The 15,755-nt window shown below is 34.7% G+C and overlaps 1 protein-coding gene across 11 annotated transcripts in view; it reads left to right on the top strand.

Annotated features, from left to right (window-relative positions):
* Positions 1–385: 385 nt before the first annotated feature.
* The window catches only part of PJA2 (praja ring finger ubiquitin ligase 2), a 41,340-nt gene continuing 25,970 nt past the window's right edge, over positions 386–15,755 (top strand). For 2 of the 11 annotated variants that reach the window (XM_026673050.2, XM_026673067.2), the window contains exons 1-4: positions 610–686; positions 7,425–7,537; positions 10,394–10,594; positions 12,469–13,519. In XM_026673050.2, the coding sequence (XP_026528835.1) occupies positions 7,495–7,537; positions 10,394–10,594; positions 12,469–13,519 (1,295 nt within the window). In that variant the 5' untranslated portion in view covers positions 610–686; positions 7,425–7,494. Of the gene's footprint in view, positions 541–609; positions 687–7,424; positions 7,538–10,393; positions 10,595–12,468; positions 13,520–15,755 lie in introns of those variants that run through there. The other 9 variants (XM_087958085.1, XM_087958086.1, XM_026673077.2 and 6 more) reach the window with 6 other exon arrangements.

Genomic DNA, 15,755 nt, shown 5'->3' on the forward strand with positions numbered 1-15,755 from the left:
TAAGAAGAATCACACAGATCGAGTATATTTTCTTTATCTCCCAGAGAGCTGGACACGTAATGGTGGTTTTTTTATTATCAATATTTATAAGAAGGCGGACTCTGATTAGATACCAAGACGAACTTCCTAAGACTGAACTTGACAGTGCAGCCAGTTACTTAGGCGGCTGGGTTTTTCACTGCAGGACAGAGGGCTTTCTTTTAAGCTGTATTCCTACATTTCGCAGGGACTAGCCAAAATGGCCCCTTTCGGTCCTGCGATTCTGGCTGAGATGACAGCAAGCCGCCCATCCTCTCTAGGCGTCCCGGGGAGGGGGGGAAGGGAGGCGAGAGGAGAATTGCGCGCTCTGCGAGGCTGTGCATCGCTCCAAATAAGTGGAGTCGCGGATGCGGAAGGAAAGCGGCGAGGGCCCAAGAAAGGCGGTGGGGACAGACATCCGCAACCCTCACACCCCACACCCCCAGCCCAGCCCATAGAGAGCCGGGCTGCTCCATCCAATCTTTATCTTATGTTCTTCCTCGATTGGCCCCTGTCGGCGAGGTGAGAGCCGGGATTGGTCGGCATTGCCCAGGCCGCGGGCGGGATTGGCTCGGCTAGCTTTCAATCCCTAGACCCTCTGTGTGTATGTGTGCGTGTGTTGCGACTGCCGCTGGTGGTGCCCTCTCGGCCTTTGGCTTGGGAAGCAGGTAAGTGGCTGCGTCCAGAGTTTGGGGGCCTCCGATGGCTGGACGAGAGACGGGACGGAGATGCATTTGCCCATGTGGTGGGTGGGAAGAAGGCGGGGGCGCGGGTTGGTCCTCCGCCACCTACCTGTCTCGGCGTTGCGGCCTGTGTTGGAGGAGGGAAAGCAGGCCGCGCCTTCCAGGCCGGCTTTCTCCCTGCCTCGAGCTGCTCTTAGTCGCCGCAGCCCGAGAGAGGGTGAGCGGTTGGACTGATGCCCTGGGTTATTCTGAGGCTGATCCTCAGGATCACTTGAGCTGAGGGGAGGAAGCGGTCGGGAGGGCGCGGTGACAGGGTTGCACGACACGGCATCCTATCCTGGCAGGCAGGGGAGAAGGGGGAGGGCGGCTTGCGGAGCTGAAGAGCTGAACCCTGACCTGGCTTCTGAAAAGAGCCTTTATTCGGGTCAATGGGAAGACGGGGAGAATGCGGTGGGGTGAGGTTCACTTGACAGCTTTGCCAGGCTTGGACTCTTTCCAGGCTGCTGCTGGGTTGGGGAGATCGGAGATGTGTTCTCAATTGGTCAGTTTAGGTCAGAACCAACCGAATGGCTCTCTTCCGCATTGAAGTGTTTGCTTACTGTACACCAGAAACCAGGTAGGCAGAGGGAAATTGGTTTAAGCGGCCTGGAAGGGCATAAGTCTGTTTTTTTCTCCTTTATCCGTCTCTTTCATTATCATTAGGACAGACATGTATACAGTGTCTCTACAATTCTTTTCACATCAAAATATTTTCTCTAATTTGATACCAGATCAATCTTATCAAGAGATGGCTAAAACTTTTGGGTACATAGAAAAAAAGACTGACCCCCATCACATCAGTTTTGTGCATATTAAATCCTGCTAGTCAAACAGTTCTGAATCATCCCCCCACCCCCTTTTACATCTTGTGCCTGTATATAGGATAGATATTTCTTATCCACTTTGGCTTATATCATCTATCCATTCATAAAGCTTTATGCATTTGAGCAAAATGTACATAGATTGATTCTATTTTCCTAATCCATATTTGTTCCGTGTATATCATTTTAGCTCTTTACCAATCAAAACTAGCCATTAACTAATATTTCAAAGAATATCAGAACATTTATTCTAAGTCTTGCTAAACATTTTGTTTTCACTCTACCATCAAGCTCTGTGATCCAATATTTTGTCAGAAAAGGTTATGTTCTTTTATAAAATGATTCTATGTGATAAGCAACTGATGACTTATGTCATCCATGAATCAGAATTGAGGATATTTAAAGTTAGGCATTATCTCAGAAAAATGCGTTTAACGTTCTTTTTCCCCCCTTAGCTGAAAATAAGAAATATATGGGTAAAGGTTTGGTGTACTGGTTAAAATAAAAATGAGAAAGCTTGTTTGTATTTATACATTCATTTGATTTTGATTAATTGCATTATCTTCTAAAAATTGCACATTTTTAATAAATGGAAAGTGGGTGCTGTGCTTAATCAGGTATTGTTCTTCTTAATTTTTAAAATGTCTAAATTGAAGATGCATTTTCAAATGTTCATTTATAATGTGGCAGAGTGTATCCTGCATTTAATACACTTGGGGAGGGAGGGCTCAACGGTTACAGACACTGAGCTTGTCAGCTGGAAACCTGACAGTCCAGGTTTGAGACCTGAGCACTGCATAATGGGGTCACCCCAGCTCCAGCTCACTTAGTAGTTTGAAAGCATGCAAATGCGAATAGATAAAGAGGTACCACCACTTAGGTGGGAAGGTAACAGCATTCATTGCAACTCCACGTATAGTCATGCTGGACACATGATCACAGAAATGTCTTTGGACAATGCTGGGTCCCTCAGCTAAAAAATGGAGATGAACACGGCCCCTTATAGCAAGCACTTCCCCCCTAGAATTGGACACAACTAGATAGAGGAAACCTTTACATTTACCTTTATAGTGCACTTGCATTAAATGTTTTAGTAGTAAAAACTGCTATATGATGGTCAGTTGATATGGAGCAGGTTTTATTAAGTTCAATTAACACTCTAAGATCTATGCTTAGAGTGTTAAACCTATTCTTTTGCCACAGTTAAAATGAAGGTAAGGTTCTCCCAATTCTAATATGTTCACATGGTGGTAAAAGTACATAATGCTGTTTTGTGCTTACACAGCTTTAGTAAATAACATATCCATTTTTTCTTGGTAATTATTGGAAAGCAGTTTTTGGAGATTTAGGTATATCTGAAATACATACTGATCCAAGCCATGACTGGCTTGATATTTATAATATACAGAAAATATGCAAAAGAAATAAATAACTACATAATTGTTGTATCAGGAATAACTTCATATATTGCATGAAATCCATATTGAAACACAGATATGTAAATGATTCTGCTGAGGCTCTAAAACTGAGTGGTTAGAGAAAGAAGACCCCACAAGAAATTTTAATGTGAGAGGATGCAGGAGGCAATAGGTCTGTATTGGACCTAATAGCATATAACCTGAATCAATGAAATATTACAAAATGAATTAATGCATAATAAATAATGAAAGTATCAGGATAAGATGTTAGGCACTTATGTACCTTTTGTGGTGATTTAAACTTAACATGCATTTGTGTGTTGTGTACAATATTTTTTACAAAAATTAAAATGAAATTGCCTGGAAGGAGAGCAGTGTAATAAAAATAGTTATCTCAAAATGGCTGATGCTGGAGTTATAAGAGCATTTCACTTTTTAGCTGGCAACAGTGAAATATTATATGCTGTAATTCAGTGTAAATGTTCCAGTAATTTTAAGCTGTGTAAAATAAGATACAAGATTTTTTTATACTGATATAAGAACTGATATAAGAAAATATTATCTTAAAAGAGAGTATGAACAGATTTACAAGACATTTTCTTGTAAATGTTCTACAAGACATTTTATTAAGACATTTTCTTTAAAGAAATGTCTCAGAAGGAAAACTTACTTTCAAAGTAAAGTTCTAAAAGATTTATAGGGAAAACGTAGAAAAAAAGAGTTAGCCATTTATATGTGCTTGAAAGTATAATTTTTCAACTCTTTCAGGCTGTACAACTTGTTAATTACAGTTTTGGAATACCCAATTCAAAGGCAAACTGCTAAAGACAGGAAATTGGCTATAAAGTGAAAAATAAATGGTGGTTATAAATTTTATTTGTTTATTGAAAGGATTTATTAAAAATGTACCTTTTTAAGCAAATCCCATGCTGTCATTAAGAGAGGATGTCACAAAGTCACCGTTTGTGATTTCCTGCCAACTTCACAATTGACTTTGTAGGAAACCAGTAAAAGTCGTAGCCATGTAATTGCAGGGATGCTGCAACAGCCAGAACTTTTGAGGAGCAGACAGAGCTACCACTTATTCAATACTGTTACAGTGTCAAACAATTGCTGAACAAGTGGTCATTAAGTAAGGACTGCCTGCACTTTAAAGCAGGGTGAAAGACCACCTTTATCATAATTGGACAAAATGAATGAACCTGGTAAGATAGAGTTGAAGTCGCTTAGTTTCCATACAATGGGCGAGGAAGGATCTTCCCTCAAAAACTGCATATTCTGATCAGTGGAGATAATTCAAAATACTTTTGAGATGATATAAATATGAGAATGGGTTGATTCTAATCCATGTTGTCTATAACAGAAACTATATGTATGCCAAATCTAATCACTTGGATCAACCAGATTCACCAGATGCCTATTAATTCCCAGATGATCTATTATTTCCAGACTTTCAGTGTGATTAGGTCAGTATTTAAGATCCTGAGGATTAGAAAAGTATGTAAGTACTAAGAATTTAAGTACTGGGTATTATCCAAATAGAATATTATAAGTTAATAGTATGCTATACTATTGATCAATGTCCTATTAAGGTGAACAGTCTATGCCAGGGATATAAAACTCAAGGCCAGCCTAGAATATCAAAGGACCAGCCCACGGGCCGGATTCGACTCACAGTATCTCTGCTAGCCAAAATGGGCCGGGGGGTGCTCCATGTGGCTCGTTTTCAGCTGGCAGAGTGCTGCTAGAGGCCGGGGACATTGAAAACAGGCCTTGTGGGGCCTCCATGTGGCTCATTTTTGTCCGGGAGAGTGCTGCAGGAGACCATGGAGGCAAAAAATGAGGCACAAGTAGGCTGCCCATGCCCCCCTTCCAGTGTCCAGTTTTGGTTGGCAAAGTGCTGCAGAAGGCCGTCCAGGCTGAAAACCGGGCATGGAAGGCCACGTGGCCCCCTCCGTGCCCCATTTTGGCTGGCAGGGTGCTGTAGGAGGCATCCATCCCATTTCTCCACCTGCTCCCCCCCCCCGTCCCGTAGAGAACTACAATGCTGATCTGGCCCTCAAAGAAATAGTTTGGTACCTCTGGTCTATGCAGATACAAGATGTCTAGGATATAATAATTAGATTAAACAGTAATCTGGAAATACCCTGCAGGTATATTGTAACTCGAGTTATCAGACAGTTGATACGCTGGGAATTCTATGGTTGTATTCACAGTATATCTGTAAATCAGCAGGTTAGAAAATGCTGAATCAAAACAAAATCCTCTATTCTGATGCATTCATTGTGAGAACTACATGTAGTTTGAGAGTGAAGTTTCAAGCTTTCCCAGCTACCTTTTTAAAAATGAAAATCCAACATTTTTCAACTAATGCAAAATGCATATTTACAATTAATTTGCTTCTGCATTGTGCCCAGAGAGATCAGAGCCAGAGTATTCTCAATTTAAAAATAAATAAATATTCATCCTGTTAATCCAAAACTATACATTTCACATAATTCCAGTAAATAAAAGCATTTTGTTTTTGTTTTTGTTAAATAACTGGACATTTTTGGGTGATGGAAAACTTACCAGCTACCATTGTATCACTAGGTTATAAAAGTCACATGAAAGTGGATTGCAGAGGAAAATTAGTGTAAACTGGAATAACTTTTTCATCCTCCAGTAATGCACTAACTAATCAGCTGGGAACAAATAGAGACTGCTGACTGTTGTTCATTTACTAGAAAAAAAATTCTAAGGTGTGCTTTTAATAGCTCAAATGCTATAAACTAGTAAACCCTAGGAAAATAAACTCTAAGAAACTATGCAAAAGATCTATCATATTTTTGGCAAAAAAGAGCAATTCCTTATTTTTCAAGTATAGATCGCATCACTGAATTATAGTACTAGAATTATAGTACTATTCCTTCCCTTCCCCTAATTTTGAGTCAGCAGAAGGCTATACTGGTATGAATTTTGCTATTCTCATTCCCTACTATTCCCCGTCTCTAGCTTGCCTTTCTTGGTTCTGTTTCAATCACTGCAACTCTAAGGTGAGGAGTAACAAAACATGATAGATTTTACACATCTCGATGTCTCCGGATGTTACCAACTTAAGAGGGAAAACAAAATATATTTAGGGAAGGTTTTACCTATAAGCCTGTTTTACTCATGGACAGGAGATTAGATGAAGGCACGGATATGGGGACATACAGAAAAAGAATTCTTGCCATTTGCTTTGCAGGAGAGGGAGACCCCACAGAAAATCTGGACTTACCAGTACATTTTTCATATAGTATCTATACATTTCCTAAACCAAAGCTCTCTTTAATTATATGTGTTATGGCACCAAGATAGGCCTTTGCTTTAAAAGATATAAATGCCCTCTGTATTTATGCTGATCCAAGACACCATGTAAACTGTAGCATGTAGTTTACTGATGTATTTATTGCCCAACTGTTTTAAATAATCCTGAGCCTAATCTCCAAAACCAGCATATTTGAGTGCCTCTGTATGAAACTCCATGTCTGTGTGACTAGGAATATACGATTGTTCCACTGTATGGTCTGGAAAGGGTAGATTTCAGATATTAAATTATATAGTGTTTTGGTCATCTTACAATTCTCAGTATAAGAAGTAACAAGAAATAACAGTCAACATTTTTTGCTTGATTAAAATGTGATTAATCTTATTTTATTAATTTTAAAAATACAAATTATACTTAACATGAATAACTAGATAGTTTGAAGTAATATCTAATGGCAAATTTTATGTAATCTGAAACAGATGACTTAAGGTGTTTAATTAAAGTGTAATTAATCTTATTGTACTAATTTTAAAAATACAAATTATACTTAATATGAATACTTAGATAGCTTGAAGGTTAATATTAATAATTAATATTAATATTTAATATTCTTGTACAGTATTCATTTGATCATTTATATTGATCCATTTTATATTATTATATATACAATTATTATATATACAATTATATTGATCCATTGTATATTATTATTCCACTGTCATCACAATAAATGATTTACTATTATTTATTAAGTAATTTTATATGATTGTCCATATAAATAATATAATTCAATTTATCATTTACCTTGTCAAACAGTCTACTTTATTAAATATTCAGTTTAGAACCCAAGTCATTGCATTCTTTAGGAATGGATGTTATTAATGTATGGATAATGTCCATACATTTTTAAAACCAAACAATTGAATTTCATATGGATTATCATCATTGGAAATGTTCTGGTAAAATACTTACCATTCTGGCTCCCCATACGGTCAATATATTTAGATTTCTGTAGAAAACAGAATAATGCTTATAAAAAGCAAAGGACAATTTAATTGCAATGTACCATTTCTTTTAGGTACTTTTTTTAAATAAAAGGTACTTTTAAAATTTTTTAAAAGGTGCTAATTAAAACCATGTGATTGGCATCATACAGGTTTCATGGACAAATAAAATGATAGATCAGATGGACAAACAGATGGCAGAAAGAGAGATACTGGGAAAATATGGCTCAGACTGAAGTACTTTCTTACAGGACCCAGCTGAATTGTAGGTATTCTGAAATAATCAGACTTTGATGAAAATATACATGAACTCAGGAACAACTTTCTACATATAAAAGCCAGTTCAGATGTTGCAACGAAAGCTATTGAAAACACATCATAAGCTTATATAGATTTTCTCTTGAGAGGAATCTTTTATCTGGAGTGGTCTCTTCCTTCCTCTATTCCTTGGCTATCTTTGGTTAATGTTAAATCAAAGTTCAGAAAACCACTTTAGCTGCAGTGTATGGACAATTATTCAGAGATGAAATGGACTGGGAGTAATCATAGAACCCCAGATTTGGCATTGTGATGTGAATCAAGATGTAGAAAAGATAATGACTGCAAATTAAGTATGAGCATGAAATATGTGCCTTGATAAGCATTGGGCATTTGAACTGTTCAATTTATCTAAACCTATACAATCAGTTTATACATCATAAATTGTTAACTTATTGGACAAGTGGGATCTAGATGTTCTTACTAGTTGTCTTATAAATGCATTTTTGTTTCAGTTGTAATACCATATTCCACTACTCGAATTGTAATGTAAAGTGGGTTGTGTGGACAGAAATCAAAGCACGTTAAGTAAATGTTGGCAAGGGTTTATGTTATGTTTATGTTATGTTGGCAAGGGTTCATAGCACTTAATTTGAAATCAGTAAGATTTATTTTTGATAGAAATATATATAATGGCATTATAGATCTATGCTAAGTAAACAGACATATATACAAATTTTTATTTGATGGAATATAAATCCAATATATAATATATTGAATGAAGAAATGAAGAAGAAATCATATTACTAGCATTAACTAGTGATGCAGATTAAATATAATAGATTAAAATTGTATAATCAATATCAAAGAGAATATGCTTATTAATTTTTTTCATTAAACTAGCAAGATTATATTTAGACTTCATCTTAATATGTAGCTGGATATATTTGCTAGTTGCGTCTCTGTTATTTTCCTTTGAAATGAATGTGGTTTCAATTCCTGCAGAGAAGATTCAAATTCTCTTCAACGTCCTGCCCAAAGTGCATATCACATAATTCATTTTAAATTCAACAATAAAGGTGAAAGGATTAGAAAAATTGTGAATTATTTTTTCATTCAGATGTGATAGACCATCCAATCCAGTCCAATTTGGAGTAGGTATAACTTCACATAAATAATGTGAATTTGGAAGAATGATAATTTGCAGAAGGAACTAAATCGTGAAATAAATATATTTATTTATGTTGTTCCTCCTGTGTTTCACATATAGCTTTTTCCCCAAAATTCTTAATTTTAGAATTATTTATCTGAAGAGTTAACTTCTTCCAGTTCTGGTATCAGATAGATCAGTTAAAAGAATAGATCAATTAAGAAAGTCTGAAGCTTTATTTTGATTAAAGGCAACTAGCCTCATCCTCTGTATCTCAGAGTTTTGATGCATCTGCTAAAGACTGGAATACAGTTTTGAGTTTTAAATTATATAATGCTACTCTAATATTTTGAAGTGAAATCTACCTATAAATTTAATTTTTCAAGAAAACATACTCATATTTCATCTTTTCAACCTATTTTTTTAGTGGGCTTGATGGATTTTGTGGATGGTTTTATACATGCTATTACAAATATTTGCCATCAGAATGCCTACAGTATGCATAGTATGCATAGTTATAAAGTTTCAATGATGTCTTGAAAAACATCTCCCAACCTAACATATCTTACAAGATTATTTCTAAAAAACAGTGGAAATACTATAAAGTGGTCTATAAATTTACAAATAAAGTTCAAATATAAAGAAAGACAGTTGCTGACCTTCACAATACAAAACAGTTTCAAAGTTTATTTATTTTTTCAGGTACTTTTCCATTATTCCAAATATAGATACGGAACATTTTGAGAAATTAAGAGGTGTTTCCACCCAAAAGATAACTGAACATTTTGAGGAATATGAACAAAATATTTCATTACATATTTTGTCTAAGATTATTTGTACAATAAGATTTTATCTAATGTACAGTATGAAAATGTATAAGTCACTGTATAGTATCACAAAATGGTAAATCTTCAAAATGGGCATTACCCAAACTAATTTTTATAACAATATTGAAAATCTTCCTATGATAATGCAAACCAATTTTAAACCATTTGCTAATTGAGACAGATATAAACTACATAAATAAACTAAATTTATGCTTAGTATCTGCCTGGTATGGGTTTGTTTCCAGTTTCGCTTATATAAAATATTTCACTTATCTAGTTCCGTTTGGAACTCTTGTACAGTATATCTGCTCACTTGCTATGTCCCCAACTTTCAAGTCTCTTCATTTTATTTCCCATAGCCCCCAGATTTATAAAGAGACGCATACACATGCACATACTTTCTTTACTTCTCCATTTCTCCCTTTTCTTTTATAAAGTCTAACATGGTTAAAGCTAGAAAACATTGCAATAGCCTCTAGTAGAGTCATTCTTTCTCTAATGGAAGATTGCTTAGTACTAACATTAGAATTTGAAAGGTGATCAGTGGTTTGTTTGGCAGTTTCTATTCTGCTTTCTGGCTCCCCTAAATTAAAAAAGCATACTTTATAGTATATGTTAAAATATTAAAAATTAGAAATCCTTTATGTTGTGCCAAGAGCATTCACCAATATTACAATATACATGAATCTTATAATACTGTCCCTAGAATAATTGAAAAAATCTTGTGGTAATTGATTATTTGCTTTAATTGATACTCTTTTGTTAGGATTTATATTTATACCACAAACATGTTTAGTATTAAAACTAAAATTAAATTAATTAAAACTATGTTCCATTATATTTAGAATTATATTTTCTACCTTTCCCCTCTCCCCCTCTCTTGCAGTGATGGGTCAGGAAGCTGGAAAACCCACATGGCCAAAACCAGCAGGAGGCTATCAAACTATTACAGGGAGAAGATATGGAAGAAGACATGCCTATGTCAGTTTTAGACCATCTCTGATGAATCAAGAAAGATATTCAAACCAACACACAGAAGAATGTGAAGGATTAGAACTAGACAGTGTTGTAAAAGAAAATTTATTGTGTGTGTGTCACATAATTACAAATTACTATTATTTGATTCAGAGAAAACTCGACTTTGGGCAACCATTGCACAAAAAGCTAGGATGTTGTGAACTTAACATAATTTAGATATATTGTATTGATCTTTTTTATCTATAAATACATTTGAACCTTATTTAAATAATATGTAGTTATTATGTTGTAATCCAAGTCTGCTCCCCGGTTTGCATTATTTATTTTTAAGTCAGCCTGACATATATAAAATAGATGATAAAAGTAGGTCATCAGTGCTCATTTCTTTTGTTATACATTCAAATATCGTATCTTTGAATATCAATATTTTGGGGTATCCATTATTTTCTACCATACCTGTAATTTCTAATTCATTATTATTTTCAGGGTTGCTTTAATTGGTATATTTCATGGCAGTTTGCCTTTCAAAATTTTAACATTATATGATTGGTTCTTTCTATGTTGAATACTATCAAATCTCTGTGATTGGTTTTGCTAAATCTGCTTGCATTTTAAATATTCTAAGAGCTATTAGAAGTTTTCTTCAATCAAATTGTACAAAGTAATATCCCTCAATTGTATTACTGCAGTCATAGAAGCAATATTATGTTCAGTGCCTTTGTAGTTATTTAACGCATTTACATAATATTACTTTTACCAAAGCTGACTCACAACATATAGAATGTAAATTACAATAAAAGTATTATGTGTATTATTAGAATAGTAATCAGAAGCAAACATCAGTAACTAAATACCTCAAACTCCATCATAATGTTTTTTTCCTAAATGAGAAACATTAAAGAGGAAGTTTGATGAAGGGAAAGAGGAAGCAAATCTAGAATCAAATAAAATCTTATCAATGAAACATCTGTTCACAATGTAGTGGCACTACTTGTGCCATGTTAAATGAAATACTATATATTTGGAGTGATTCTGTTTAATATTAATGATAAAATACCCTATTTCTAATCTATAAGAAAATAATTTATTTTTACTAGTGGGCAATTGCATAAGATTTTCAGAACAAGTTTATTCTTAATGAAGATAGCAAATTAATACTATATAATGATTTTGAAGTATTATATAGCATGCTACAATTAATTATATAATTTCATTGTTTAAATACATAGTCAGCTGTAGAGACAAGTCAAAATGCTGATTTATTATGAATAGTCAAGTATGGTAGTGAACACTGTTTTATTGCTAGTAACTGCTCTTTATACCTCTTTTTGTTTTAAAAAAGAACCTTTATCCTTATTTATTGATTAGTTTGCTGCCCATCTCACCTTGAAGTGACTCTAATTAATTTTTTTAGTGCTGCATCTGATCCTTCATTATCTGTTTTACAATTCTAATATAGTTTGTTGAGCTAATTAACAAGCTGAACATTCTTGTTTTTATGTATCCCTGAACAAAATGAGAGAAGATCCCTGATTTACTTAGTAATTTTTGCTGGCAAGATGTGTCTAATTGGAACAATGGAGCTGTATCCACCAATGTGTTTGATTATTCATAACAAACTTAAAACTTTTAAAATTATTTTTCCATTGGAATCATGTCAATAAACGGTATATTAGTAACTATTGGTGTAGTATAGAAAAATGAGGTAGAATTGCAAATTGTTGTAAATATAGTTTCTTCCGAAAATGAGAAATATCTTAGTTATTGTGATACCTAGCCACTTTTCTTAATGATTTATTGTATATATTCATTATGTTCTGATGATTTATACTCGAGTCTATAGCACTTTGCTGGTTTGTTAAAAAAAAGCTGTAGATTGATACAACATCTTTAATTACTGATTTTAACGTGTCTGTTTTACTATATAATCCAATAACTGGCCTTATCCTTCCATTGTATCTTTCTTTATAATTCTGCATAAAGGTTCCAGTCCACATGTCCAAGTATGTTCTCCATTGGTAGCTACATCATTATTACCAAATGTTGGATCAGAAGAACCTGTTTGTGAAGCTGATTCTAGCCAAGCTATCAACACAGATACTTCCATGTTTCCTCCAACATGCTACAATTTGTGTGATCACCAAAATGTTGCCAACAATGAGAATTCTAATGACAATGAGGAGTCTACTTCTGAAGAGTGCAATAATCTTCATGACCAGAATGGAATTGCCTTTGTAAACATTGACTCTTATGAACCAGACAGCAGTGATGGAGAGGAAGATGGTTTCCAAAGTGCTATCGCATTAGCTAAAGAAGAAACAGAACTATTTCAAGAAAAACTGGACAATATGCTTTCCAGGTTAGAAAAAGATATGGACTCCTTCAGTGATCTGCAGTCACATCTACCTAGTTTCAGTCATAATACCATAAGTAAAAGTTTTGAAGATCTTAGATTAGTGCCTTTTAGAAGACTTTCTAGCATAGAATCAGATACTGTTTATCAAAATAAATCACTTTTGAAAATATCTAATGAAGAAACTTTAGCAAAAAGTAACCGTGTTTCTACTTGTGATTTAGAACAGAAAATCAGTAATACAGCTGAGTCTACAATTAGGACACATGTAGGAATTTGTAATGCACTGAGTACTACAAGCATGAAGATGGACCAAGAGAATTCAGCTGAATTGGTAGTAAGACCTAAAGTTAGAAAACAGAATCCTGTTAGCGAGATTGATAAAAAACAGTCTGTAGTGAATGAAGAGGAAGAAAAGAGAAGTAGTAAAATGTGGAAAGATAATGTGAATGACCAGCAATGCAATGCTGAAATTATCTCAAAGCATAATAAAGAAAAAAAATCTAATATGGTTTTTGACCCCAAAGAGTATGAATTGGCTGAAAAGAAAGTAAAAAATGAACCAAGGAAACAAAAGTCAAGTCTTCAAGAAAAAATTAAAATAGATGATAGTGCTTTCTGGGACGAATTTGAAGATTGTGGTAGAAATCTATCTAGTTCCAACAAAGATGAAGATGACAGGTAAGTTTTTTTAAAAAAAGTTTAATTTTACATTTTCCAAATACTTGAATATTTTTGGTTAATATGTGTAAATTTTAAATTGACCAAAAAGTTCCCTAATCCTCAACTTTGCAGTGTTCTAATTTCTTTTCAGATATTATAAGGATACTGAGTATTTCCTCCAATTTTGTGTTGTGCTTACAAGTGGCTGGATCAGGCACTATACCTTTAAATATTACAATCCATTTAGTTTTAGCTAAATGTATTCATCTAATTTTTTCTATCAATAAACAAACAAATAAATGTTTTGAGAAATTAAACAAAAATGTGGTTTGCAGTACTTTTGTTTTTGGAAATAAATTTCTTCTACCAAGAAGAATACTTTGGTGACTTCTATAACAACACGGCTTGGATCCCAAATAATCTCACTGGAATAGAAAAGCACTCAAATGTGTTCAGAGGAATACCACCACTCGTTACAATCTTAAGTTTTTAAGATTATAGCTAATCCATTAATCTTTTGAAGTAATTTTTGAGGGGAAAAGTAAGAAGACGACTGTTACATAAGAATTCTGCTCAATGATCTCTGAATTGAACATTAACAACGAAATAGCATAAATGTTAATTTTTTCTTCAGTGGTATTATTTAAACATCCTAAGAGCATTTAACAATTTTATATTATTGGCATCTGATAGCAACTTGCCTATGTGCAGGACTGTCTCTGTAGTTAGGTAAAAAATGCAGAACAATGAAGAACTGAAAAGTGTAAGACATGATTAAATGCATAGGTAATATTCGACTTCATACGATCAAAGAGAGTTTTCTTTCTTTTTTAAAAAAAAAACAAGTTTTATTTTCAAGACAAACAATACATAAATACACATAAACACAAAACATAAAAGCATAAAAAATCTCTTTTCTGAAAGTTGCTTAGTCCCGGGTTAAGAGAGTTTTCCTCTTAATTCTCAGACCTTCAAAAGTTGGTCCAAAGGGTTGGGAAACCCTCCAGAGCAAGTACAAGGTAAACAATTACCACCCCTTCATTTAATTAGTTTTATTCTTCAAGACTTTCCATTGTGTTCTATTTGTTTTGAACTGTGGAAATGCAGTGTTAATGCACTTCTTAGGTTTGATTAAGCTGAAGATTATACAAAACTGTACAACCTGTTGACATATGATTAAGTAGTATTAATATGTTCAAATTAAAATGTTACATCTGCCAAAACTACTTCTGAAACTTAAGTTGCAGGGAAGGTTCATCTTACATAATCACTAAAAAAAGGATTATGATACTTCGTAATGAACTAGGAAGATTTTTTGGGGTGAATGGAATACATAACAGATAATCAGAGTTGGAAGGGACCTTGTAGGTCATCTAGTCCAACCCTCTGCCCAAGCAGGAGACCCTACACCATTTCTGACAGATGGGAGTCCAATTTCTTCTTGAAAGTCTCAAGTGATGGAGCTCCCACAACTTCCGAGGGCAAGCTGTTTCATTGGTTTTGATTATTCTCACTGTCAGAAAGTTTCTCCTTATTTCCAGCTTAAATCTCTCCTTGTTCGGTTTCCATCCATTATTCCTTGTCTGGCCTTTGGATGCTTTAGAAAATAGCTTGACCCCTTCCTCTGTGTGGCAGCCCTTCAAATATTGGAAAACTGCTATCCTGTCTCCCCTGGTCCTTCTCTTCACTAGACTAGCCATGCCTAGTTCCTGTAACCGTTCTTCATATGTTTTAGTCTCAAGTCATCCTGGTTGCTCTTCTCTGTACTTTTTCTAAAGTCTCAACATCTTTTTTATAATGTGGTGACCAAAACTGGATGCAGTACTCTAGGTGTGATCTTACTAAGGCTTTATAAAGTGGTATTAGTACCTCACTTGATCTTGATTGTATCCCTCTGTTAATGCAATTTAGGATTGCATTAGCTTTTTTGGCTGCTGCTGCACACTGCTGGCTCATATTTAGCTGGTTGTCGACGAAGACTCCAAGATCCCTCTCACAGCTACTGCTATTAAGCCTGGTTTCACCTAGTCCATATGTGTATGTTAGGTTTTTCTTGCCTAAGTGTAGGACTTTACTTTTTTCTACATTTAATTTCATTTTGTTAGATACGGCCCAGTGTTCTAGTCTGTCAAGATCCATCTGGATCTTGAGCCTATCTTCTTTGATATTAGCTATTCCTGCCAGCTTAGTATCATCTGCAAATTTGGTAAGTTCCCCTTCTATTTCCTCATCTAAGTCGTTAATGAAGATATTG

Source organism: Notechis scutatus, chromosome 2, assembly GCF_049901735.1.
Source record: "Notechis scutatus isolate UNSWTSFEM ecotype Mainland chromosome 2, rNotScu1.2, whole genome shotgun sequence".
NCBI classification, from domain to species: domain Eukaryota; kingdom Metazoa; phylum Chordata; class Lepidosauria; order Squamata; family Elapidae; genus Notechis; species Notechis scutatus.